This window comes from Ictidomys tridecemlineatus, chromosome 2 (genome assembly GCF_052094955.1).
Source record: "Ictidomys tridecemlineatus isolate mIctTri1 chromosome 2, mIctTri1.hap1, whole genome shotgun sequence".
In the NCBI taxonomy this organism is placed as follows: domain Eukaryota; kingdom Metazoa; phylum Chordata; class Mammalia; order Rodentia; family Sciuridae; genus Ictidomys; species Ictidomys tridecemlineatus.
Genome location: NC_135478.1, coordinates 117,439,899 through 117,464,899, shown reverse-complemented (window position 1 = coordinate 117,464,899; position 25,001 = coordinate 117,439,899). Strand labels below are relative to the sequence as shown.

Genomic DNA, 25,001 nt, shown 5'->3' with positions numbered 1-25,001 from the left:
CCTTTTATTTTTGGCCTTAACATATAAACCTGTGATTAGTTTCAGGCCCAGACTTAAAACCCTATCTTTTCTCCTTGTTTCCCTCAATCTGCTTGAGGACTTTGCAGTGTTCGGCTCTTCCCTTCACCTGCTCCTGGGCTCCAACCCCAGGTTCTAGTTTCTTTCTAGAGTATATACCATGTGTCAGGCACAGTGACTCCAGGTATCTCTGTGGAGAGAGAGACAGTCACAGTCCCTGTTCCTAGGAGAGACTTGCTTAACTGGCTTTATGTAGGTTTTCATTGAATTCATAGCAACTATGGAAGCCGCACCAAGTCCAGTACTTTATTCACTTACCGCAATCGCCTCCTGGATCTTTTTAATCACACGGAGATGAGAGGAACAACCAACGCTTCCTAAGCACCTACTGTGTGCCAGCTACAGTCTCCCCTGCCTACACAGTTCAACTTACTGAGTCCTCAACCATTTTGCAAGGTGGGGTGGTGGGCTGGGGGGGCTTCCCGTGGTGTGATGCCTGGCTCCAGGCCCAGCTGGGACAGGGCTGGACCAAGAGGGAAGCCCGGAGCCGGCGCTCCGCTCCGTGTCTGCGCGGAGTCCCGCAGAGCGGGTCCTGCCTGTGGGCACGCAGCGTTTAAATTAGACCAGGGAGTGGAGGGATTTATTCGCCAGCCGGTTGGAAAGAAGACAGGAAAATATTCCTGGAGAGAATACTGGGAGCTCTAGTCTTGGCCCGCTCAGCCCGTCACTGTCCCCAAACTCTGGCACCAGGCGACTACTGAGCCCACGCCGGCGCCTACAGCGAGGGCCAGGGAATCCGGATTCGCAGCCTTGACGTTCGTCATTCTCTTTTGAATGCCGCGTCCCCGGCCACTCTCCGTCGCTCCCCTCTTGGGAGCCAGTCCTTCATCCCCACTGTACAGATTCAGGGTCGCGGCCTGGCACAGGCGCCTCCTTAGGCCAAGCCGGCTCAACGACATCCTCGCCAGTCAACCCAGCTGGGCCGTCGCGGCGGGGAGGCGGTCGCGGCGGGGAGGGGGTCGCGGCGGGGAACTCCGCCCCCAGACACTCGGGCCCTGCGCCTTTGCCTCCCTCTTCTATTACCTTAGTCCCTTGCCACAGGAACCGACCCGCTCTAGCGTTGTAGAGCTGCCAAGGCAACCAGCGCGACACTTCCGCTGTTGGTACGTCACTTCCGGCGCGCCGGCCCGGGTACATCCGGGTTCAGGCCGCCGCCGGGAAGGGCTTTTCACGGAGAGTGCGGAGCTGCGTTCGGTTTGCTGAGCGGCTCTTAGAGGTGAGCAGGACGGGGTTACGGGGACGCTGCCCCGCTGGGAGTGCAGGCGAGGGCGAGGGGTGGGCGGACCGTGGCCCTTCCGCCATGGGGTCCATTTCGCAGACCGCCCTGCCCCGGCCGGAAGAGGGGCGGCGCGGCTCGGGGTCATCGGGGAGTCCCGGCCTGGGCCGAGTTGGGGACTCCTAGACAGCAGGGTAGAGGCAGGTCCGAGTCCTGGCCTGGGCCTTGCCAGCACTGGCACCCGGACAGATGCTTCCCTTTGCGTGGTGTAAGTATCCTCCTTGCAGAAATGTCTCGATGCCGCCATCAAGTAATCAGCCGGGAGCGCCCAGTGTAGTTGGCATCTTCCGGGGGCCCTGCAGCCCGTGACTGACCTGGGGTTTCCACCGTGCCCTGTGTCCCAGGTGGCAGCAGTGTAATTTAATCCAGTGGACCTGGGGCCTACCCCTCCTTTGAAAACATGTCCCGCCTATGCACTCCTGGGTGAGGTAGAGCTGCTGCGTTCAACCAGTGCCCCAGTGGGAGGAAGCAGGGACAGCTTTCTCACAGCTGACCAGAGTCGGCCACTGCCCGAGGAAGTAGGGATCTCCTGACCGTGAAGGCCACTTGCAAGAGCCGGTAGATAGGAACACAATGGCTGTCATATAATGAGTATTACAACGTAGGGCATCATGCTTGGCACCTTATGCACACTGAGGTTCATGTGCTGAGTATCTGGTAGAGTTGGGTTTGAATTCAGGCAATTATTTTAATCTGCCCTATTGTAGTCCAACAAAACCATTGGTGATGAACTGCGGCATGGAACTGTTGTTTCTTGACCATTTGCTGTGAGCTCAGTTGTTTTTAATTTTTAAAAGGACTTTTTTTTTTTTTTTTGCCTAGCGGGTCTGCGCACACCTGTAGTCCTAGTGGCTCTGTAGACCCAGACAGGAGAATTACGAGTTCAAAGCCATGGCCTCAGCAATGGCAAAGTGCTTGGAAACTCTAAAATACAAAGTAGGGCTGGATATGGGCAGTGATTGAGTACCCCTGAGTTCAATCCCTAGTACCAAAAAAGAACATTCTTTTCTTTTTTTAGTACCAGAGATTGAACCCAGGGGCACTTAACCACTGAGCCACATCCCAGCCCTTTTATGTTTTATTTTGAGACAGGATCTTGCAAAGTTGTTTAGGGTCTTGCTGAGTTGCTGAGGCTGGCCTTACACTCGTGATCCTCCTGCCTCAGCCTCCCATCTTGCTGTGATTAAAGGCATGCGACACCATGCCAGGTGTTCAGTGACTTTTAAATGCCTCATTGAATCGTCTTTGCAAGCATTCTTTAATGTTGGTGCAGTTATCAATCTCAGTTTTAGAAAGAGCCAGATCTCATCACAGCTACAGATCTCATCACTTAGTACTGATTGTTTTTTTTCTGAAATAGTATCTGTTTTGTGAATATTTTGGTGAACTTTGAATTTGGATGAAGTGTTCAGGGCAGCTAGGAGTAGAAACTCCCAGGAAATCCTCAAGCTGCTGCCTCCAGGACTCATCACATGCTGTGTCCTGTTTGTCCCTTCCCTAGCAACTGGCTATGTCTCTGTCCCACTTGTACCGGGACGGGGAAGGCCACATGGACGATGATGACGATGAGCGAGAGAACTTTGAGATCACCGACTGGGACCTCCAGAATGAGTTCAACCCCCACCGGCAGCGCCACTGGCAGACCAAGGAGGAGGCCACCTATGGGGTGTGGGCCGAGCGTGACTCGGATGAGGAGAGGCCCAGTTTTGGAGGAAAACGGTACTGGCTGCATGGGCCCTCCCCCTTGCCTTAGGAAGTGGGGAGGATGGGAGTGGGGGGCCGCTCCCCGGTAGTGCTTCTCCTGGCCTTATGGAGTCCCCTGGCTGCGTCAGCGGGAAGAGCAGGTCCTCCCAGGCTGTCCTTCACTTATGTAGCCATTAGCACGTGGTCACTGAACAATTACTGCATACTTGGCCTTGTGCTCTACACTGTCTCCCTGGAGCTCAGACTCTAGTGGGTAACAGCAGATTTTAATCTACAACTCTGTAACTGTGATTTAGGACAGGAAGGAAGCAAGAATGCCCCAGAGGGTTATTCTGGGAGGTGAGGGAAGAGTTTCCTGGAGAAGTGACCCTTAACTGATAGGAAAATGGAAGGGGGCTAAGGTGGTGGGACAGGGTGAGTGTACAGAGGACCTTGTTTGGAGGCCCGAGGTGGCCACAAGGGCACTGAAGATCTGTAGGCTGGAGAGGAGGGTGGGGGAACTTGAGACGGGATTGTAGGGGAAGGGGAGAACCCTGTCACAGGTGTGCGAAGGAGGCAGGGAGCCCCAGTGATGGCAGAGAGCTCTTTGAGGAGGCCAAGGCTGTGGTCCCAGCAGAAGTGTGGTGGGGGTAGGCTAGGGTGGTGGCCAGGAGGTGAGAATGTAGGCCAGAGGTCCTCTCCCTGGGGTGGGAGTCTTGCTTATGCTGGCCTCAACTCACTTACCCATGTGTGCCTCCAGGCTGTGGACTCCTGAGGCTGGGCCCCTGAGGGGGTGTCTTTTTCCCAGAAAGAATAGGGGTCAAAGAACCTAGGGGTCCATTCAGCCTCCTCTCACCAGGTGTAAAATCATATGATATGTAGGTCAGAGGTCAAGACTTGCATGGTCAAGGGCTGATAGGAGGAGCCCACAGATACTGGCCACTCGTCCTGCGGACTTCACAACCTGGGCTCCTTTCCCTTAGGACAAAGGGGCCATTACTATCCTCCTCGTTGTTGGTGAAGAAATTAAGATTCAGAGTCATACAGCGAGGAAGAAACCAACCTGGAAACCAAACCTGGAGCTCCGTGGTTCTGGAGTTTGGGCATCTTTTAGGAAATATTTCCCTGAGTTCTGTGGCTCCTGTGGGGTGTTTAATGCCTAGCCCAGTCCTTTCATAAAGCATCACTCTACTTGGCAATATTCCAGGACATCTTTTCTGTGTTCCTCTAACCATAGGGTTGTTTCACACAAAAGGAGCTGGGTTAGTGACTTACCGTAAGTGTTGGTCTTGAAGCAGTCACAGTTTAAATAGTATATTTCACAAGGTTAATTTCCTAGGTGTTTTAGTTTAGTTCTCATATTTAAATGAATTTAGTGGATATGAGCTTCTAAGTTCAATTAATATATTTATTAACATACTTCACATTCATATAATCTTTTAATGAATTTTACTTGTGTATGTGTTTTGTTTTGTGTGTGGTTTTTTTTTTTTTTTTTTTGTGGTGCTGGGGATAGAGCCCAGGGCCTTATGCATGCAAGGCAAGAGCACTCTGCCAACTGAGCTAGATCCCCAGCCCTTGAGTATGATTTTTATCTATTTGAATTTCTACTCCTATTTTATTGTTGGACTTGAAATAATGTTTACAACAAATACTTTTAAGGTAGATTAGATTTAAAAAAATGTAAAAGGAAAATTGGATCATCAGGTTTTATCTTGAATTTATAATCAACTCAATATTGATATATTTTTAAAAATATTTATTTAGTTGTAGATGAACACACAGTATCTTTATTTATTTTTATGTGGTGCTGAGGATCAAACCCAGTGCCTCACATATGCAAGGCAAGTGCTTCACCGCTGAGCTACAGCCCCAGCCCCTCAATATTGATATTGATGTATCTTCAGCCGTAAATTTGAACTGAGCATCCCAGGTGAAAGTTAAATGTGATAACATAAAGCCTGGCCTGGGGTCCTTTTGATATACTGAAATACAAATAAATATGTTACTCTTTTTTTTCTTTTTAAATAATTTTTCGGTTGTCAGTGGTGCTGAGGATGGAACCCAGTGCCTCACACATGCTAGGCAAGTGCTCTGCCACTGAGCCTCAGCCTCAGCCCAAATAATTGTGTTACTCTTTTAAAATGGATCCCTCGAGTCTGCTCTGAGGACTTCCTTGTGAGCCCAGTTCCAGGCAGGGCCGGCTGCAGAAGAGTTCTTTACTGACCAGGGCTTGCGTCTGTGCCTGCAGGGCCCGCGACTACTCTGCGCCCGTCAACTTCATCAGCGCAGGGCTCAAGAAAGGGGCGGCTGAGGAAGCAGTGCTGGAAGATTCTGAGGATGAAGAGAAACCAATTAAGCAAGAAGACTTTCCTAAAGATTTTGGACCAAAGAAGTTAAAAACGGTAGAGTCTTTATCGCAGGATTGTCACCTGAGTAATGTCCTCCAGAGGCTTCCTGGCAGGGAAGCTCAGCAGGCCCTCTCACGCGGTGGGGTCTCTTCCTTCTTGACGGGCGTCACTGGTCCGTTTGGTTCCTGATGCTCTTTTTCCGTGGTGCTCTGTAGCCACCAGGCCATTTTCTCATGGGCCAGGCTTTTGCAGGTTTTTCTCACAACTAAACTTTGGTTATTCTGTTTTGCAGGGTGGCAATTTTAAGCCCAGCCAGAAAGGTTTTGCAGGAGGAACCAAATCTTTCATGGACTTTGGCAGCTGGGAAAGACACACGAAGGGAATTGGGCAGAAGCTTCTTCAGAAGATGGGCTACGTTCCCGGGCGAGGTCTTGGGAAGAACGCACAGGGTACGGCAGCAGCGCCCTAGAGTCCTGTGGGGAAGCCAGGCTGGGGGGGCTCGAGGCAAGGCTCGCTCCTCTCTGCCTTTTCCCTTTTAAGGGGACTCTGACTCTGTGGCTTCGTTTGCTGATGTAGGACGGTTGTGCTCTTTGCCTCCCTTGCTGTCTCAAAACCCAGTTAAACAAAGAACACAGAGTGAGAGAAAGTGCTAAGGTCTGAACCAGGCTGATGTGACGTGACATGGCTTCCTTGTGTCCTGACTTGTGTTTCTAAAACATGGATCAGTGGCCAACATTTGGACATCAGCCTGTTTCACCTAAAGTTCTGTATTGTGCCTGGCAGGAGAGTAGCTGGATCATATGGTCCCTCGGCCTGCGTGTGGCCTTCGTCTAGATGCAGTGTCCCACTCTTATACACTGAGCCCTTTATGGGAACCATCCTGTGCCCTGAAGGCCCAGGGAAAGTTTGTGATCCTGCTCACGAGGGTTTTGGTAAAAACAAACAAATAATAAAAACAACAACAAAAACTGGGTCTAGGGGCATCACGCTTGCTACCTGGGAGGCTGAGGCAAGAGGCCTCGGGTTTGAGACCAGCCACAGCCAGCTAGCGAGGCCCTCAGCAAGGGTTGGGATGTGGCTCTTAGCACAGTGCCCCTGGGTTCAGTCCCAAGTGCCTCCCTCCCAGAAAAAGGTCCACGAGTGTCAGTATGACTCTAAGTGGCCTTCGCAGCAGCTGGGACCTGTGGCTGTGGCTTTGGGCGAGTCTGTCCTCACTCTGCTACACGGTCTCCTCGGGTCCTCCCCCACCAGCCCCGGTGAGTCACTGTCCCTCTCCCACATCTCCTCTTGAGTCAGAGCCACACAAATCAGGCAATAGGCCCCTTCCTGCAGGAACTTTTCCTTTTTGAGCTGCTTCCTATGAATGGTCACCTACCTGATGCAATCTGAAGTGTCCTCTGTGGTTGGAGTTCCAGTCTTAAATGGTAGTTGTCAGTCAGGTTGTGTTGGAAACATTAGCTGTGTGAGAAGTACAGGAAATGGAAAGAAGGTGATGGTGACTGGGAGGGACGGAGAAGGGGTGACCTTGAGCTTTAGCAGCACTTCAGGGGGGATCACCACTAACGTCTTGTAGTCCTGGTTGTGAACGTCTGTCACGTGTATGTGCAGGGCTTGAACATGGTGTGAATATGCAGATAGGGCGGGGCGAGCTCCCGGCACATGTTCGAGGAACCTCGTGTGGAAGTCAGCACCCCCCAGGTGGAGGCGCTGCATCTGGTAGCTGCACTTCAAGGGGTGGAGTGTCGGATTTCGCACGCCTGTGTTCTCAGCTGCAGGGGACTTGTTCTTTTCTTGTCCACTAACACAGTGAGCATGAGTAGCAGTGGAAATCTGTGTTTGGGACATAAATAACCCAAGGTCAGCAAACAGTCAGCAGCATAAATGCTCAGAACTTTGAAACCATGTAGGACATGACAGTGTTCCAAGGACAGGCCACAGAGCTCCTGTAGGGCAGTGTAATTTTGTGTAAGGAGCCAGGACTGTGTGCTACTCAAGTGGCTTGTTCAGTCCACGGGTTGATCTGATCTGAAGCCTCTCTTTTCATCTCTTGCTGGGTTGGCAGGAATCATCAACCCCATCGAAGCCAAACAGAGGAAAGGGAAAGGAGCCGTGGGGGCCTATGGCTCAGAGCGGACCACGCAGTCCCTGCAGGACTTCCCTGTGGTGGACTCGGAAGAGGAAGCCGAAGAGGTAAGCGAAGGTGGGAGATGAGGGTGGAGTGTCTAGTGCCACTGTGGTAGCTGCCTGTCTGTCCTCTCATGCGTCCTCTCAGTCTTCAGGTGTTCATTTTGCACTGGCCATAGGCTGGGTACTCTGCTGGAGTACCTTGAGTGGACGTAGCGCCTGTTGGGCAGTAACAGATATACGCAGGCAATGACAATGGGGAGAGATGGCAGATGTGCCAGGTTCACTGGTGCAGACCTGTGATCCTAGTGACTCAGGAGGCTGAGGTAGGAGGATCGCAAGTTCAAGGCCAGCTTCAGAAATTGAGCACAACTCTCAACAAGTTAACAAGACCATGTCACAAAATAAAAAAGGAAGAGAACTGGGGATGGAGTCCTGTGGTAAAGGCCGCTGGGCTTCATCCCCAGTACGGGGGGAAGGAGAGAGGGTGTACTAGGAGGTGCCTAGGCAGAAAGTGAGGTTGGGTGTCGAGCTGTGTTTGATAAACGTGGCTGCCTGGGAAATCTTGGGGAGACTGTAGTATTCATTGGAGTCCCAGAGGAAGAGAAGGTGCTAGCAGCAGGGACAGTGGAGAGGCCAGAGAACGTGCATGAGAAACTCTGGGATGGGAATGTGGGGGAAGACCATGGGGGAGGACGGCAGACCCAATAGGGAGGGAGGGGGCTGCCACAGTCTCCTGGCCTCCATGGCTGTTGGGGTCCTGGTGTGGCTTTACTCCAGCTGCAAGGGGCAGCTCTTTGTCCCTTGGCACTCATGAGCAAAAGTAGGATGCTACAAAGCAGCCTGACATCGCTGTTCTTGTCCCCACCATCTCCTGTTAAGGGGGAGGAGGCGATTGATGAAATGCACTTGATGACTCTGAGTCGGGCCCAGATGCAGAAGCCCACAGGTGTCTTGTTAAGTAGGCAAGCAGTCTGGCCCAGCCAGGAGTGGCGGGCAGTGAGCACACCCACGGGGGCGTGGCTGTCTGAAGGGCTCTCCCCTGCTCAGCTCCAGGCAAGTGTTGCTGTAGGAGACCGAGGGACTTTCCCAAAGAAGCCCAAACTTTAGAAGTTGTTTCTTTTGGTACCAGGGATTGAACTCGAGGGCCCTCAACCATTGAACCCCACCCCAGCCCTATTGTATCTTATTTAGAGACAGGGTCTTGCTGAGTTGCTTAGGGCTTCGCTGTTTGCTGAGGCTAGCCTTGAACTCATGATCCTCCTTCCTCAGCCTCCCAAGTCTCTGGGATGACAGGTATGCACCATTGTGCCCGTCTCCAGAAGTCTTTTTGAGGAAAAAAAAAATTTACAGATTTAAGCCAGTGTGAGAAAAAGAGGGACAGTCACAAAAGCTGGACCTTCTGAGGGCTGGACCGAGTCTCCTTAGCCTAGACTCTTTCTCCTTCAGAGAAGTCATTTTGCAGTTTTGGGAGTGAACTCAGAGCCTTGCCTGTGCTGGGTGCACTCAGCGCCATCCCCAGGAAGGATCTCACTGAATTGCCCAGGCTGCTCTTGAACTCTTGACCTTCCTCCCTCAGTCCCCTGAGTAGCTGGCCCCGCAGGCTGCAGCACCTGGGTTCACGTTATTTCCAGTCGGAGCCGCGTTCTCCTGTACTTAATCTTACACGTGGTGTTCCTGAGTTTTACAGGAGGGCAGCTAAAAACTAGCGTAGTGCCGGCTTAGAGTCTGTGCTCCGTAAACGCTGCCTTTCCTTTATTTTTGTTCTTGTTTCTGTGGCGTGCACCTGCCTCGGGAACCTGTGGGAGGGTGGGCATCAGGGAGTGTCAGCAGGTGGCTTAGTGTCCCACAGCACAGTCCTTCATGCAGAGCTTGGCACACACTCATCTGGGCAGCTGGTGATTGTCTTGGTAGCTTCAGTGGCCGCACCTCCTGTGAACAGTGGCACTCCCCGTGGAGACTGACTGCGTGTCTCTGGTGCAGGAGTTTCAGAAGGAGCTGAGCCAGTGGAGGAAAGACCCCAGTGGGAGCAAGAAGAAGCCCAAGTACTCCTACAAGACGGTGGAGGAGCTGAAGGCCAAGGGCAGGATCAGCAAGAAGCTCACGGCTCCCCAGAAGGAACTTTCTCAGGTCAAGGTATGGGGCTGGGGACCTGGTCCAGGATGGGGGAAAGAGAAGCCATGCCCAGGGTGACTGTGACGGTGACGGCTGGCCGTTTCCCAAGGTTCTCTTGCCTTCCATCAGGCTGCTGCTTTTCCTGAACCCCCTCCTCCTGCCCTGGTGGGACATTCCTGTTGTTAAAATCTGCACATGTCCTTGTTCTTAATGTGACAGGGTTCCAGAGGTGGCAGGACTGTTCTGGATCCTTCCACTTTGCTAGACCTTCAGCTTTTTTTCAGGTTTGGTTTGGGTTTTGGCAGATTAGTTTGCACCTAAAGCTTTACTTGAGGCTGAGGAGAGGTTCCTAGGACAGCCACCAAGATAAAGAACACAGAAGTCGCCCAGGCCTTACGTGCGGGGAAGCTGGCAGCGACTCTGGCCGGGAGCGTGTGGAGTGTCAGGGCACTATGCTGGGGACACTGGAGTCTGAGCTCAAGCCCGAAGTTCTGCTTTGCTGGCGGATGGAGTCTGCATGCGCTGTGAGCCTCTGTAGCTGGAGAGTCTGTCCTGTGTTGGCAGCTGACCACGCAGGGCCTGCTGAGTGGCACCAACCCCAAGGTCGCAGCCAGTCGTGCCGTCCCGTGTCAGCAGACTCCAGCACCTCATCCTTGTTTTCTTTCTGCGTTCTTGTCTCAAATATTTGGAGAATGAATTTCATGGACAATACGACAAGGCCAGGGGGAAAGGGGTGGGATTTGCTCAAGTGACAAGGAAAGAGGTGGAACTCGCAGGCTGAGAGAAGGCCCGAGAGCAGGCTGTGCTTGGCTGTTGAGTGACATCGCTCCTGGGTCACCCACCGCTGCTGTCCAGGTGTATCCAATCAGGTCTCCAAAGCATGAGTCCTCGGGGTCAGCTCTGCACCTTCCTGCAGTCTCCGCTCGGGTCTCCCCACTTCTGCTCTCCCACTGCTCACTAGGCCCAGGCTTCCTCAGGGAACCGGCCCCACGCCCTGGCTTCCTCTGCCCCTGACTCCTCATGCCCAGGCTCTCCCCAGCATGGCCGCAGTTCCTGCTCCCCACTGCTGCTCCAGCCCGTGGAGATTGCCACTCCTCTGCCACCTCTGAGTGGGCGGCCTGGGAGTCATTCCAGCAAGGATGCCACTGTCATGTGCTCCTGCAGTGCTCATTCCCATCGCCTTCCCAAGGGCTGAGAGCAGTGGAGATGGCTGCCCGTGGCCAGGCAAGGACAGGTGTCACCAGCTCAAAGAAGCCCCGGTGGTGTTCTCAACTCGCCCAGCATGCTGCATGGCATGTTATCTGGGGACAATAAGGAACGGGTGCTAGGTTCCACCCAGCGAGGTTGAGTCGGATCTGGGCTAAAGCCCTGGGCGCTCTTTCCAGGCTAGTCACTCTTACTTAAAGCAACAAATGATTATTCAGAGGCACAGGCCACACTCAGATTCCCTCAGTTTTCCTAAAATGTTAGAAGGTTCATTCCTAAATTGCGGTAGTCCAATAACTATGTTTATTGTTTTTATATTTTTAAAAATTTTATTACAAGAGTAATGTGTAGGGCATTTTAAGACATTAGGAAATTCAGAGAATAAAAACATGAACAATAGTACCCACCCTCCCAAGGTCACCAAAGTTGAACGCCTTATACACCTCCTTTTAGGTCTTTCCCTGTGCTTCTGGGCATCTGTGTGTAGCTTTTACCAAAAGGCCATATTTTTTTTTTTTTTTAAAGAGAAAGTGAGAGAGGAGAGAGAGAGAGAGAATTTTTAATATTTATTTCTTAATTCTCGGCGGACACAACATCTTTGTTGGTATGTGGTGCTGAGGATCGAACCCGGGCCGCACACACGCCAGGCGAGCGCGCTACCGCTTGAGCCACATCCCCAGCCCAAAAGGCCATATTTTGATTATCAAGTTTTGTTAGCTGCTTTGATGAGTAGAGCTTCTACTTTTCCATGAAAATAGGTTCCTTTGCTAACACTCAGTCCCTATTCAAATGTCTTGTTTCCTAAGGTCCTCCGGGATCATTCAGAGGGATCCAGCCTCGGGCTCTCTGTACCCGTTCTATCCCCGAGCCTCCTCTGATCTAGTCCCCCATGGAGCTACCTTGAGATATGCTGCCCTCTCACAGCTCTGCTAAGCTGTGGTTGACACTCCTGCCTGCATCCTGTCTGACGGGCAGCAACGATTGGCGCTAACCCGTGTCGTTTCTGCTCCTGCTCCAGGTCATCGACATGACGGGCCGGGAGCAGAAGGTCTACTACAGCTACAGCCAGATCAGCCACAAGCACAATGTGCCTGACGACGGGCTCCCGCCGCAGTCCCAGCTGCCACCCCTGCCCGGCAAGGAGGCCAAGGCCCCGGGCTTCGCCCTGCCCGAGCTGGAGCACAACCTGCAGCTGCTCATCGACCTCACAGAGCAGGAGATCATCCAGAATGATCGGCAGCTGCAGTATGAGCGAGATATGGTGGTGAACCTGTCCCACGAGCTGGAGAAGATGACCGAGGTCTTGGAGCACGAGGAGCGCGTCATCTCCAACCTGAGCCGGGTGCTGGAGATGGTGGAGGAGTGCGAGCGGCGCATGCAGCCCAGCTGCCCCAACCCCCTCACCCTGGACGAGTGTGCTCGCGTCTTCCAGACCCTGCAGGACAAGTACTACGAGGAGTATCGCATGTCAGACCGCGTAGACCTGGCCGTGGCCATCGTCTACCCGCTCATGAAGGACTACTTCAAGGAGTGGGATCCCCTCAAGGTGAGCTGGAGAGCTGTGGCTGCTCGGGGATGGGGCGCGCCCTGCTGAGGAGGGCGGAGCGGGAGGGCCAGCTGACGCCCTTCTCCTCAGGACTGCACATACGGCACGGAGATCATCTCCAAGTGGAAGAGCCTCCTGGAGAACGACCAGATCTTGTCTCACGGCGGTCAGGACCTCTCTGCAGATGCCTTTCACAGGTACCGCGGCGGGCGAGCGCTCCTGGCCCAGGGGTCACTGGAGACAGGGGACAGTGGAGATGCTGTCCGTGTTAACCTGCTGCGTACCGGTTCTGCTCTGGGAATTTAAACCACTCCCTGCTTGCTCAGCCTGGCTGTCACATGTCTGTTCAGGGCCACCCACATGCTGGCCTTACCTGGGGGACTGCAGCCAGCTCTGGTCTACCATGCAGCCCACTGGGTACATGGTAGCGAGTAACGAGGGCGAGCACTTACTTAGAGTGGGAATCAGAACAGAGGTCACTCAGGAGAGGACATCAGGCTATGGCCCAGAGGGTCAGAGGTGTCAGCTGTGGATAGAGCTCTAGGCGGGACAGCACCTGTAACCTGGAAAGGAGCCTTCTGCTGGGGCCTGTGAGCCTGTGTCACCTGCAGCAGACTTGCCAGGCGGGTGGGCACTACCAGGGGACCCAGGCCAAGTAGGCCGGCAGGGGAGGTCAGGTTAGCCAGGCGGAGCCTCGGGTTCTGGTACTAGCTGCTTCTGTGCTGTTGCTTTTCCTTGTTCTGTGGTCAGGGTTAGGGAGGTGGCGGTGGCTGGGGTGCTTGGAAACCCATCCGTGGGGTAACCAGGGGCCTCTGCCTGCCGCAGGCTCATCTGGGAAGTCTGGATGCCTTTTGTTCGAAATATCGTCAACCAGTGGCAGCCAAGAAACTGTGACCCGATGGTGGACTTCCTGGACAGCTGGGTACACATCATCCCCGTGTGGATCCTGGACAACATCCTGGACCAGCTCATCTTCCCCAAGCTGCAGAAGGAGGTAGGCCGAGCCCTGGGGACAGCTGTGGTCAGCGACCCTGGGGACTGTGGAGCATTTATCCTGCCTCCCGCTGTTAGAATGCCTGGAATTCAGAATCCATCAGCACAGCCCTTTGTCCTGTGGCAGAGTCCAGCCCTCTCTTCGGGACTTTCCCCCAGATCTTCTAGAGGGAATTCTTTTTCTTGAGGTCTTCAATGAAATTAGCCTCATGAATCTCTGAGGTTTAACATGTTGTGTGTTGGGGTTGGTGTCTCAGTTCCAGGGACACAGAATGTGAAATGCTTACAGGCACTTTGGTCACCATAGAGGGGAGGCTGGGTCATCTTCATGAATGCCAGGGACAGCCTGCACAGTGGCACAGGCCATGATCCCAGGAATCTGAGGCAGGAGCATCACAGGTGCGTGGCCAGCCTCAGCAACTTAGTGTGGCCCTATCTGAACAGGGCTGGGGACGGGGCTGTGGCCGAGGCCCTGGTTTAGTCCCCAGCACCAGAAAGGTAAATGGAGAGGGCCGTGGCCTGGGCCAGGAGAGCAGGGCCTTCCTCCTCAAGGACAGTCCTCGCCCACAGCCGCACAGGGTGGGCTCCAGACAGCCTCAGGCTGCATCAGCTGCTCCTTTCCCCGACCCTCTGCAGGTGGACAACTGGAACCCCCTGACAGACACGGTCCCCATCCACTCCTGGATCCACCCGTGGCTGCCCCTCATGCAGGCGCGGCTGGAGCCCCTCTACTCCCCCATCCGCAGCAAGCTGTCCAGCGCCCTGCAGAAGTGGCACCCCAGCGACTCCTCGGCCAAGCTTATCCTCCAGCCCTGGAAGGACGTCTTCACTCCCGGCTCCTGGGAGGCGTTCATGGTCAAGAACATCGTGCCCAAGCTGGGTGAGGAGATGGAGAGCGTGCATTCAGTTGTGGCCTTGGGTCTCTGGCCCTGCAGCCAGCGGTGGAGAAATGCCTTGGGGTCCCTGCTGCTGTTTACCGTGGCAGCGACTGAAAGCCCTCAGTGGGGACTAGCAGGTCACTGCGTCCTGGCTTTCCTGGCTGGTCCGTTTCTGGCCCTGGCAGCAGCATAGCCACTGGCGTTCTGGGATGGCCGTGGGGTCGCGCTCTAAATTACTAGGGGGTTATTTGGGGGTAAGAGGAAAAAAGTGATTTTTAAGAATCGCTATGGTGAGCGCTTAAAATGACCTTTAAAAGCAGCTTAAAGACTAATGACGTCTGTGGCTCTGCCGGTAGGAAGGCTGACCTTGGGGACGGTTTCTCCTGCAGGGATGTGTTTGGGTGAGCTGGTCATCAACCCCCACCAGCAGCACATGGACGCCTTCTACTGGGTCATCGACTGGGAGGGGATGATCTCCGTCTCTAGCCTGGTGGGGCTCCTTGAGAAGCACTTCTTCCCCAAGTGGCTCCAGGTGCACTTGGTTTGCTTTGTTGTGGGAGGAGGTGGCAGGGTGGGGACATTCCTTGATTTTCTGGCAAGGCTTGACTGTAGTTGTGATTCCACTTGAACACACATCACCAAGGGGAGGCATCCTCTGTCATGACAGTGGCCCCCGTTCCCTGAGCACTCTATCTGCTCTGTGTCACTCCTCCCAGTCCTGTGGGGGAGGGACTGTGACATCCCTGACACAGAGGCTGAGCTTAGCAGGTTTCCTGTAAGGGCACTTAGCCACAGACTGGCTCTGAAGTCCTGGCTCTGAAGTGCCACTTCTCAGCTCCTAGAAACCCATCAAGTGGTGTCACTCGCTTGGAGGACCAGCGTCAACACAAGGGCCGCTCTGGGAAGGTGGCCCTGCTGTTGCCGTGGGGTACAGGTTCCCTTTCCTTCCGGCAGGTGCTGTGCTCCTGGCTCAGTAATGGCCCCAATTACGAGGAGATCACCAAGTGGTACCTGGGCTGGAAGTCCATGTTCTCAGACCAGGTGCTGGCCCATCCGTCTGTCAAGGACAAGTTTAATGAAGCACTGGACATCATGAACAGGGCGGTGTCCTCTAATGTTGGTGAGTGAGGATCCCCACGGTGGGTGTCCTGGCCCCACATCCCTGGTCTCTAAACACACGAATGACAGCACCCGAGTTCTGGGATCCACAGGCTGCCCGCGTGGTCTCTCTGCACTCCTGCGTGGACAGCTAGCTGCTGGACCCAGTTCTCTGTCCACTATGTCTGCTGCCCAGGTCCACTGGGCTGGTGGGGCCTATTCCCTGATGGAGGCTGGCTGCAGCTGGATTCATAGGCTGCTGCTCCAGCCCAGTGTGGCCTGGTGTTTTGGAGGCTCCCCGTGCCAGCCAGCCGGCCTTGGGGTGTTGCTTGTGCTCGTGGCTTGTGGCAGGGGTTGTGGGATCAGGGTGGACGGAGTCTCACTGAGCAGTTGCTTAACCTCTCTGGGCTCCATGTTCCTCATTGGTTATAGGGGGATTATGTGGGTTGTGGCCTGTGCCCGGTCACGGTCACTTGGTCCCTGTTCCCAGAGCTGCTCAGTTCTAGCTAAGTCGCTCTGCCTAGATCAGGAGTCAGTTTTAGGTTCACATTTTGACACTTGGGAGCGTCCCAGTCCTGTGCGGTCGTCTGAGCCAAGGCCATTGATGTGCTTGGCCGGCTCCGCTGGGGCTGCAGCATGCTTCATCTAATGCGTTTCAGGGACATGGTGATGCAGGGTGGTGGCTGGGACTGTCATTTCTATTCCCTTTCAATTCTGTTTACCTGGTTTCCTGAAAACAGCTGAACTCACTGGTGACATCATTACACACTCTTTAATGAGGCAGATGAGCTTCAGTGCTGCTCTCCTGTCCAGGTCCCTCGAGGGCTGTGTCCATCTTCACCTTCTCTAGACATTCTCCCCCAGCCACCCCCAGGTTTCATGGTCCCAGAACTGTCCTCTGCCTGAGCCCTCAGTGTCTGTGGCCCTCCGTCACCCTCCAGGCTCTGCTCTCCTAGAGTCGGGGACCTGAGTGGATAAGTTAAAACACGGTGGGTGTCCCAGAGCGGAGCCGAGGGCCTGAGATGGCCGTACTGGGAATGAATGGGTTCCCAGGGTACTAAGAGTGGCCAGTGTGTAGTGGAGACTTCGGGGACATGTTGGAGATGGAGCCATGACTGAAGTCAGGGTTGCCGGTGGTCAGGAGGACCCCCCATTTATGTTGGCGGTTTACCCTGGTTATCTGATATCAGTCTGGTCTATAGACTAGTTTTTGTGATACTGTCCACTTGTCCAAAGTCCCCCCAGTTACTTGAGTCTCTGAGGCAGAGCTGCCCTCGGGTGAGTCACGAGCACAGCCCAGACTAGACCAAGTCACGGTCAGTTTCCCTCATGCCCTTCCTCCCTTCCCTGTCTCAGGGGCCTACATGCAGCCCGGAGCGCGGGAGAACATCGCCTACCTCACCCACACGGAGCGGAGGAAGGACTTCCAGTATGAGGCCATGCAGGAGCGCCGCGAGGCCGAGAACATGGCCCAGAGGGGCATTGGTGTGGCTGCCAGCTCTGTGCCCATGAACTTTAAGGACCTCATAGAGACCAAGGCCGAGGAACACAACATCGTGTTCATGCCCGTCATCGGCAAGCGGCACGAGGGGAAGCAGCTGTATACCTTTGGCCGCATCGTGATCTACATTGACCGGGGGGTGGTGTTTGTCCAGGGCGAGAAGACCTGGGTGCCCACCTCCCTACAGAGCCTCATCGACATGGCCAAATAGACCAGAGATGCGCCTCACAGAGGCGATGTGCACGAACAGTGTTTCTGACCATCTTTGAGGTCAGGCCAGGCCACCCGGAAGGACACTGCTTTATAAGTACATCAGTCCTGTTCTGAGTGCTGGGGTTAAACTCAGGGGTGCTTAACCACTGAACCACATCCCCAGTTCCCTTTTTAATATTTTACTTAGGGACACGGTCTCAAGAGTTGCTTAGAGCCTCCTGAGCTGCTGGGATGACAGGCATGTGCCACTGCACTGGCTGACCAGTGTCGGTCTTCACACTGAGTTCTCAGGCTGTACATCATCCTCAAAACACGTCAGTTGGTGAGGTGCACTGTAGTGAGTGCAGGTCAACAGTGGGGTCTGTAGTTGTCTTCCTGATGATTTCAAGGTCCTCGCAGTCCTGATACTCTGGTTCTTCCCGAAATGCCCACACATCCCTGGAGAGCTGTTCCAGCTTTTGTGCAGGGAACCAGTGAACGGAGGTGTCATTAAAGGTGTCCGTGTACTGGGGAATCTGAGGCAGCTCAAGTTCCTCCAGCCCTTCCAGAATCTGAGCAGAAAAATTCAAATATGACATCAGTCACGCCAGTGCCTGTGCTTCTTGCTAATTTTCATTTTACTCACCACCCTGTTGCCCCTTGAAAAAATAAGGAATAGGAGACTACTGACTGCTCTAGCACAGGGCATTGATGCCCCTAGGACAGTGGTGTGCTGGGCAGTGACCCTGATGGGCGATCAGAAAACACCAAGGGGGTGCTGAAATGTCACAGCCCTCTGGAACACACCCCCATGGAGAGGGTTGCTGACAGTACAGTGCCGTCAGTGTCTCCACTGGCAGAGTGTCTACCTGGAGCAAAGCTGGACTCTCCACCGTGAGCAGGGGAGTGGTTCCACCCTCTTCCCGCCAGGCCCCTTTATTCAGATACCTTGGCAACATAAGGGTAATTTTTCTGCAGAATCCTTGTCAACAACCTAGAAATTAAAATAATACAATTATGAGGTGTAAAGATGGTTTTATTTAAGTTAAGATGGTATGAAAGTGAGATGACCTAAATATAGTAAAAGAAAAAAAAATACACGAGGGGAAGTTAAAAGGAGAATGTGAAGATTCCAGGGCTTTTGCCTGGGTCCCCAGGAGATGACATCACACCTGAGCATCAGAGGTAGAAGGGAGCGGAGCTATAGGTAGAGAGATGGAGAGTGTTTCAAAGACACCTCTGTCACTAGGGGAGGGATTATTTGTAAAGAGACTGCACAGCTTGACTAAGGGTCTAAAATCTGACTTGAACTGGGGACAAGGCTCGGTGGCAGAGCACTTGCCTGGTATGTGTGACACCAGGTGCCTCCCCCCCCCCCCCCCCCCGCACTTCAAAACCTGACTGTCCCTCTTTAGCTGTTTCCCTACAGAGCAGCATTTCCTAGGGCAGGATGGCAGGGGATGCACTCTGCCTGTGGCAGTCTGCTGTGGGTGTCACCTCTGGGCTGACACAATGACAGTGTTCTTGGGGTTACCTCTCCTCCAGGCCCTTGAAACTGTTCCCGATGATGACCATCTTGGAAAGATCATCTACTGACCAGTTGCTCCATAAAAGGTTGTTGTACAAGGCTGTCCCGCAGTGGGGCATGTAGAAGACGGTGGGCTGGCCACAAACACTCCGCTTTCCTTCCTGGGAACATGAAATGACAGGTGTGACCTCTCGCAGGGCACACTTCTTTCAGCAGGTGACAGAGACCTCAGGACAGATGTCAACATGAGCTAAGAGACAACTGAGCATCACTTGTCATCCCAGTGCCTCTGGAGGCTGAGGCAGGAGGATCTCGAGTTCAAAGCCAGCCTTGGCAACAGTGAAGCACTAAGCAACTCAGTGAAACCGTGTCTCTAAATAAAACACAAAATAGGGCTGGACGGGGCTCAGTAGACAAGTGCCCCTGAGTGACAGCGCTACCCTGGCCACCAAAAAAAAAAAAAAGGACAACTAAACCCCAGGTGGAAAAAACTGGAAATTGTTCCAGTTTAGTCTACACTGTTATGTGGGATGGGGTGTTGGGAGGTCATCATGCCTAACAGGTATGGCCCCATGAGCATAGAAAGCTCTGGAGAAGGTAGGGGGCTTCTTGGGTCACTATCAAAAAGGACAGGAGGGACAGCTGTGGTGTCTCCATGTACTGCAGTTAGTGATCCTTGCCTCCTGTCTCACTTTCTGCAGATCCCCTTCAAATGTCCCCCGGGAGCATAGACCTCTGTTCTACAGCAAATTCCTTGGCTGTGTGGCTGCTGCCACCTCTGTGGTTTCTCCACCTGCAGCTTCCTTTGTGTTGGATGGAACCCAGGGCCTCATGCGTGCTGGGCAAGCTCTCCACCACTGAGCCCCAGCCCCAGCCCCAGCCCCCTTTATGTTAATAAGAAACCTCAGTGGACTCCTGATCAACCAGCTCTGCATAAGCTGCCTGCAGTCCTGGTTCTGTCCCTTTAGCAAATTCCTGGCAGATCTTCAAACCCCAGTTCAGACCCAGAGAAGCTCCCTGTCCTTACCAGCACTCCGCTACACTGCTGCATTCACCACTGGGGTTCATAGGCCACACGCCCTGGTAGCCACAGGCTCCCTAAAGTGGACTGGCTCTTGGTGATCCTGGTCTCTGGCAAGCTCCCTGCCCAGCCCAGAGCAGGCACTCAGAAGACCATCTGGATTGAGCGCCAGTGTTCCAGGACCCTGTCAGCACTGGGGATGGACTTGTCAGCAGGGCCTTTGTTGGAGGTTATGTAATGAGCCATGAGATGGCAGTTTCAGGACACAGAGGAATCAAATGATCCTCTAATCCCCAAGAGGATGCAAATCTAGATTCAGAGGTCTCTGCGCATCCTGGCTTCAGTCCTGTCCTGTGGAAGGGCTTCTCCTTCAGAGGCCTTGGGAATGTCAAAGCTCTTGGGGGTGCTGGGGCAGCGGAGGACCTGTTCACAGGTCCCAGCCAGGTCTTCTGTCCCCTTTTACTACCTTTCCTGGGACAGGGTGCAGCCTGACTAGACAGACTCATTTGAGGCACCCGGACCATGCCTTCTTGAGTTTTAGGTAGTGCAGCAAATACCAACTTAGAATAATTTTTGGACAAAAAAGGTAGTGCAGCAAATACCAACTTCGAATAATTTTTGGACAAAAACTCGTCACAAAAATTTTGCAAACCTGACTTGCTGTGGTTCGTGCTCTTTGTGTAAGTTTTTTTGACAGGACCATGACATAAAGCAAAATGTGGGTGACTGATTAGTCACACTGTACAGACACGAGGAGGGAAGTGGGTGGTGGAGAGGGGCCACCACCACCGCAGAGGCACTCTGCTCTGGTCAGGATCCTCATGTGGCCCACCCGCTTCCCCACCGCTCACCTCGTTCTCATGGAGAACAGTCACCCCGAGGGAGTGAAGAACAGCGATTTCAAGCTGGCTGAACAGAGGGTCATAGACCCAGCAGTGACTTCTGGGGATCTGCGAGGGAAGAAGAGTGGCCTCAGCCCAAACACCCACAGCACAGTGTGCGAGGCCAGGGAGGGGGGGTACAGGCAGGTCCGATGCTCACCTGGCACTTTTCCAGGAACAGAAGCAGAAACGCAAGCTGGGTTCTCGCTGTGACACAGGTGGCAAAGCTGCCAATGCCATAGCACACACACTTGATGTGGCAGGCTCCCCTGACCAGGGCCTCTCCTGGGTTGGGGTCAGGGGCCACATCCCGCTCATCGGGTGAGGTGAGATGCACGTTTCCAAGGGCATCTGAAAGGGTCCCTCCGGGAGCCTCCAGTTGTCCCAGCTGTTTTGTAAGACACTGGCTGATGGTTTCTGAAAGAGCCCGCAGCCAAGGTGCATCAGGGGCCACAGTCTGACCCTGTGAGCCAAGCCACCAGACCCAGGGCAAGACGGCTTCAACTCAGCAGAAAAGCTGCCCGGCACATACAGCCACACCCAGGGCAGACAGATGATCTCTGCCCTGGACCCCCACAGCCCCAGATCCCCACAGTCTCGGACCCCCACAGCCTCAGACCCCCACAGCCCCAGACCCAAGAGAGACTTTCAACAAAACATGGCTTTCCCTCATGGGCAGTTTCCTCTAAAACTCGAATGTGAACTCAACTCTAATTTGACAGGAGATGTCTGGTAATTGCAGGCTACGCTATGAAATACTTTTTAGATTAGAGGAGCATAACTTTCAAAATCACTATAAATGTCTAGGTGTAGAAATATTTCATATGTAAAAGTTAAAAAAGGCTGAAGGTATCAAGAACCTAATGAAAGCTGTTCTGTTGAACTCCTGTCCCACAGAGGCAGGTTCTCGTCCCTTTTTTTATTATATTGGTACTGAATTTTGTTGAACAAAGCTACATCCAAAACAAAACAAAAAGCCATGCATTCCAGTAACAAGATAGCAATTTTCACTTGTCAAATTAGCAAAGCTGTCTTTACATAAGACCCCAGGCTAGGAGAGCTGCGCAGAAAAACTGGCTCTTTAGGTTCTTGCTGATAAGAGACTTGGGAAAAATTGTTTGGAAACAGCATGATAATGGACACCGAGTTGGTCACTTGCCTTTCACTTAATTCCGCTTCTGGGACTATATTCTAATAGATCACACTAAATTTGGCACAAGCTTTATGCATAAAGATGCTACTTGCGAAGTTATATAAAATAACTAAAATATAAAGGGGAAAAAACCCTCAATAAAAATGACACCCATGGTAAGCTCACCAAGGGCATGAATATCATGTTGCCACATTACACGTAGGAAGGGACCGCGATGGCAGGAAACAGCCTGCCCCGTGCTGTCCAGGAAGGAGAACAGGATAAATATAAGCCACAGCAATAATGATAATTTACTGCCTTCTGTGTAGCGGGCAAGCACGGCTCCAAGCACCAAATCGTCTCATTTAGTTCTCATGCCTATGTTACAGGATACAGATGTTACTATCCTCATTTCACAGAAAAAGAAACTGAGCATCACATTTAGTTAAGTGCCGAGACACAGCCCTAAGGGGGAGTCACAAACACTGCTCTGTGAAGCAAGGTGCTCTCCAAGGAGGGTTACATTCCCTTCTCTGCCCATATCCACATCCTCCTCTCCCTCCTTCCAACGTCCCCTTGGCCAGTGGTACTCACCCAAGGCTGCGCTCCAGAAGTCAGAGACGAGCAGGTCCCCTCTGTGGAGAAAAGTACAGCACACTCACCTCCCACCCGTGTCAGGGCTGCCCGAGCAGTGACCTCCTGACAAGTTGGCTGCATGGGAGGTGAAGGGACTCCGGTGCAGAGCCCACCCTTACTGACTGAATGACAGGAAGGGAAATAAATTTTGACATGTTCAGGGCCCTCATACATTCTGCTGGGGACAGAGAGGGCTTCCGGGAGGAGGCCTCAGGTGCCCAGGAGCAGATCTGGATCCATTTGGCATCCTTAATCCACAACCATACCTGGCACTGTTACAGCTCAATAAATTGTTGTTAAATTCTTTGATTGAGCGTTTTTGAGCTTTAGTTTCCTCATGTCTGGAAGGGGGATAAAAACTGTACCTACATGGAGGGCGACAGGAGGAATTCAGTGGTCTGACATTCTTAGTACAGTGCCACATAGCAGGTACTCCTCAGTCTTTGTCATATAAAACATTATAAAGGGGTACATGTCATTCAAAATCACAGAGACAAACGTGTTTGCCAGGGTTGGGAGGAGGGGTGGAAACTGCCGTGTTATGTGTATGGGGTTTAGGTTTACAAGATGAAAGACCTGTGGAGGTAGGTGAGGGTGACCGCTGCATGACATTACGGATGTATTTAACACCATGGAAGTGCTGAAACGTGTACTTAAAAATGGTTAAGATGATCAACTATGTTATGTGCATTTTGTCACAATAAAAAAAGATTAAAAAAAAGATTCTAGGGGGCTGGGGTTGTGGCTCATCAGTAGAGCGTTCACTTAGCATGCGCGAGGCCCTGGGTTTGATCCTCAGCACCACATAAAAATAAACAAAATAAAGGTATTGTGGCTAACCAAATAAATAAATAAATAAATATTTAAAAAAAGATTCTAAGGGGAAAGTAAAAGAAGAGACAAATCAAGTGCATGGTGTCTTTGCTCAGGTCATCTGCCTTCCACAAGCCATAAGCCAGAGACTATTTGGGGGTTCTGGAAGGAGTGGACAGTATTGAAAAACATCTGCCCAGAGGTTGCCCAGGTTCCTCACAACAGGTAAAGCAGAGCTCCACTCTGTATGGCAATGCTGTCAACTGGCAAATATGTGCACAGTCAGCATGTAGAGCCCTGGGCCCCTTCCTATTCAGAGCAGTGGTGACTTGACATAGAGGGGTGCTGGGAGAAGAGGGAAGCTCCTGGGAGATTCTGAAGAAATTGAGGAAATAACAGTGAATAGAGATATTGTTGTGGTTTGGATGTGATGTGTCCTCCAAAAGGTCACATGTGAGACAATGCAAGAAGGTTCAGAGGAGAAATTATTGGCTTATAAGAGTCTTAACCCAATCAGTGAGTTGATCCCCATAAGGATTAACCGAGTGGTAATTAAAGGGTAGGGTATGCCTTAGGGGCATATGATTGTATCTGGCCAGTGGAATCTCTCTGCTTTCTGATCATGTGAGATGCTTCCCTCTGCCACACTCTTCCACCATGTTCTCTCTGCCTCACCTCCAGCCCCAAGTAATGGAGTTGGTCTTCTATGGACTAAGACCTCTGAAACTGTGAGCCCTCTAACTTATCCTCTACTACAGTTGTTCTGGTCAGGTTGTTTAGTCACATCAGTGAAAAAGTCGACTAAAACAGATAGGGAAAAGCACAGCTCCTCAGGAGGCTGAGGCAGGAGGATCTATATTCTAGGCCAGCCTGGGTAACCTAGTGAGAACACTGTCACTCTCACACACAGTTACCCCAAGCCCCAAGACACATTCACTTTCATTGCACCTTCAGAGATCTTAGAAAGAATTGTTTTTATTTCCCAGTCTCAACCAGTTGGTTAACGGTTTTGATTCACAGGACCCTCTGGTAGAAATCAATCTAATTTTTATCTCTTGTGATATTTCTTCACTCACTGATCTGAATCACTGCTAAAGCTGTTAGTTATTTAGCTCTAACAGGACTGCAAGTAAATAAAAATACTAAATAGTAGTAGGTAGCATTTACTAAATACCTCCGGTGTTGGGCACTGCGTGCTTTCTAACTACAGGGGATTTGGGTAGAATAAGAGTCCTGAATAATGACAAGATGAAAGCACAGGTTTTGGAGTCACAACGAACTGAATTTGGAAACTGGTTCCATGCCTCGCCCATGTCTCTTTGAGCTACCAGCATTCTAACAGCGTGTGTAGACGGTTTAAGCCAGTGCTAGGCACACAGCATCCATCCCCAAACTAATGGTGGTGGTGACAGTCACGTGTTCCTAATACCAACAACAACCAACCTCGGGCCGGGCGGGAAGCGCCTAGCCCGGCCGGCGCTCTCCGCGGGCAGGAGACGGTTCCGTCCACTGCATCGGAACCCCGGGGTCGACCTACGCGGGCCGAGTTTGCAAGCCCGTCCCACAAAGGGGAACGCCAAGGGGCGCAGCTGTCACTGCCGCAGGGAACGAGACGCGCTCACAAAAGCCCGGGTGCGCAGCGGGCGAGTCCCCTGCATTAAAGCCTCACAGTGACCCCAGGACAGGTGCGCAGCACGTCCCCGTCCCCACCGTACAGCTGGGGCGACCGAGGCCCAGCAAGGCGCCTCTGCCCGCCAGGATTGGCCCGCACTCACTGGGCCTCCCGGAGCCGACGCAGCACGACTCCGCTGTCCGCCTCCGGCTCTGCCTCCCGGCCGCCGGCCTCCGTCTCCCTCCGCCGCGGCCGCCTCGCCGCCGCCGAGCGCCTCCTCCGCGGGGCTGCCTGCACCCAGGGTTCCAGCGCCACGGCCGCCGCCATTGGCCCTGAC

The 25,001-nt window shown here is 52.9% G+C and overlaps 2 protein-coding genes across 3 annotated transcripts; one reads left to right on the top strand and one right to left on the bottom strand.

Annotated features, from left to right (window-relative positions):
• The first annotated feature begins 1,168 nt into the window (after positions 1-1,168).
• Positions 1,169-18,059, top strand: Tfip11 (tuftelin interacting protein 11). 2 transcript variants are annotated; one of them, XM_078039644.1, is made up of 13 exons: positions 1,169-1,294; positions 2,856-3,073; positions 5,289-5,442; positions 5,681-5,837; positions 7,451-7,578; positions 9,496-9,648; positions 11,852-12,379; positions 12,470-12,576; positions 13,205-13,373; positions 14,009-14,252; positions 14,640-14,782; positions 15,205-15,370; positions 16,705-18,059. In XM_078039644.1, exons 2-13 carry the CDS (start codon positions 2,865-2,867, stop codon positions 17,058-17,060), a joined length of 2,514 nt encoding a protein of 837 aa, XP_077895770.1. In that variant the 5' UTR covers positions 1,169-1,294; positions 2,856-2,864; the 3' UTR covers positions 17,061-18,059. The 2 variants fall into 2 exon arrangements, with proteins under 2 accessions (XP_077895770.1, XP_077895771.1); XM_078039645.1 differs by lacking the exon at positions 1,169-1,294 and adding an exon at positions 1,409-1,562.
• On the bottom strand, positions 17,226-24,991 carry Srrd (SRR1 domain containing). The gene is made up of 7 exons (XM_005336027.4): positions 24,828-24,991; positions 22,198-22,238; positions 20,632-20,888; positions 20,442-20,540; positions 18,576-18,730; positions 17,990-18,035; positions 17,226-17,613 (listed from the first exon to the last, which is right to left on the bottom strand). The coding sequence occupies exons 1-7, from the start codon at positions 24,989-24,991 to the stop codon at positions 17,368-17,370; spliced, it is 1,008 nt and encodes a 335-aa protein (XP_005336084.2). The 3' UTR covers positions 17,226-17,367.
• Positions 24,992-25,001: the final 10 nt, after the last annotated feature.

Excerpts from the sequence above, each read along its gene's own strand:
- Tfip11 (XM_078039644.1), top strand. The coding sequence starts at position 2,865 with ATGTCTCTGTCCCACTTGTACCGGGACGGGGAAGGCCACATGGACGAT. Across the intron at positions 12,577-13,204 it reads TCTGCAGATGCCTTTCACAG|GCTCATCTGGGAAGTCTGGA; the intron begins GTACCGCGGCGG and ends TGCCTGCCGCAG. Across the intron at positions 14,783-15,204 it reads TCTTCCCCAAGTGGCTCCAG|GTGCTGTGCTCCTGGCTCAG; the intron begins GTGCACTTGGTT and ends TCCTTCCGGCAG.
- Srrd (XM_005336027.4), bottom strand. The coding sequence starts at position 24,991 with ATGGCGGCGGCCGTGGCGCTGGAACCCTGGGTGCAGGCAGCCCCGCGG. Across the intron at positions 18,036-18,575 it reads TTCAAGGGCCTGGAGGAGAG|GTTGTTGACAAGGATTCTGC; the intron begins GTAACCCCAAGA and ends TTTAATTTCTAG. Across the intron at positions 17,614-17,989 it reads ATTACCCTTATGTTGCCAAG|ATTCTGGAAGGGCTGGAGGA; the intron begins GTATCTGAATAA and ends TTTTCTGCTCAG.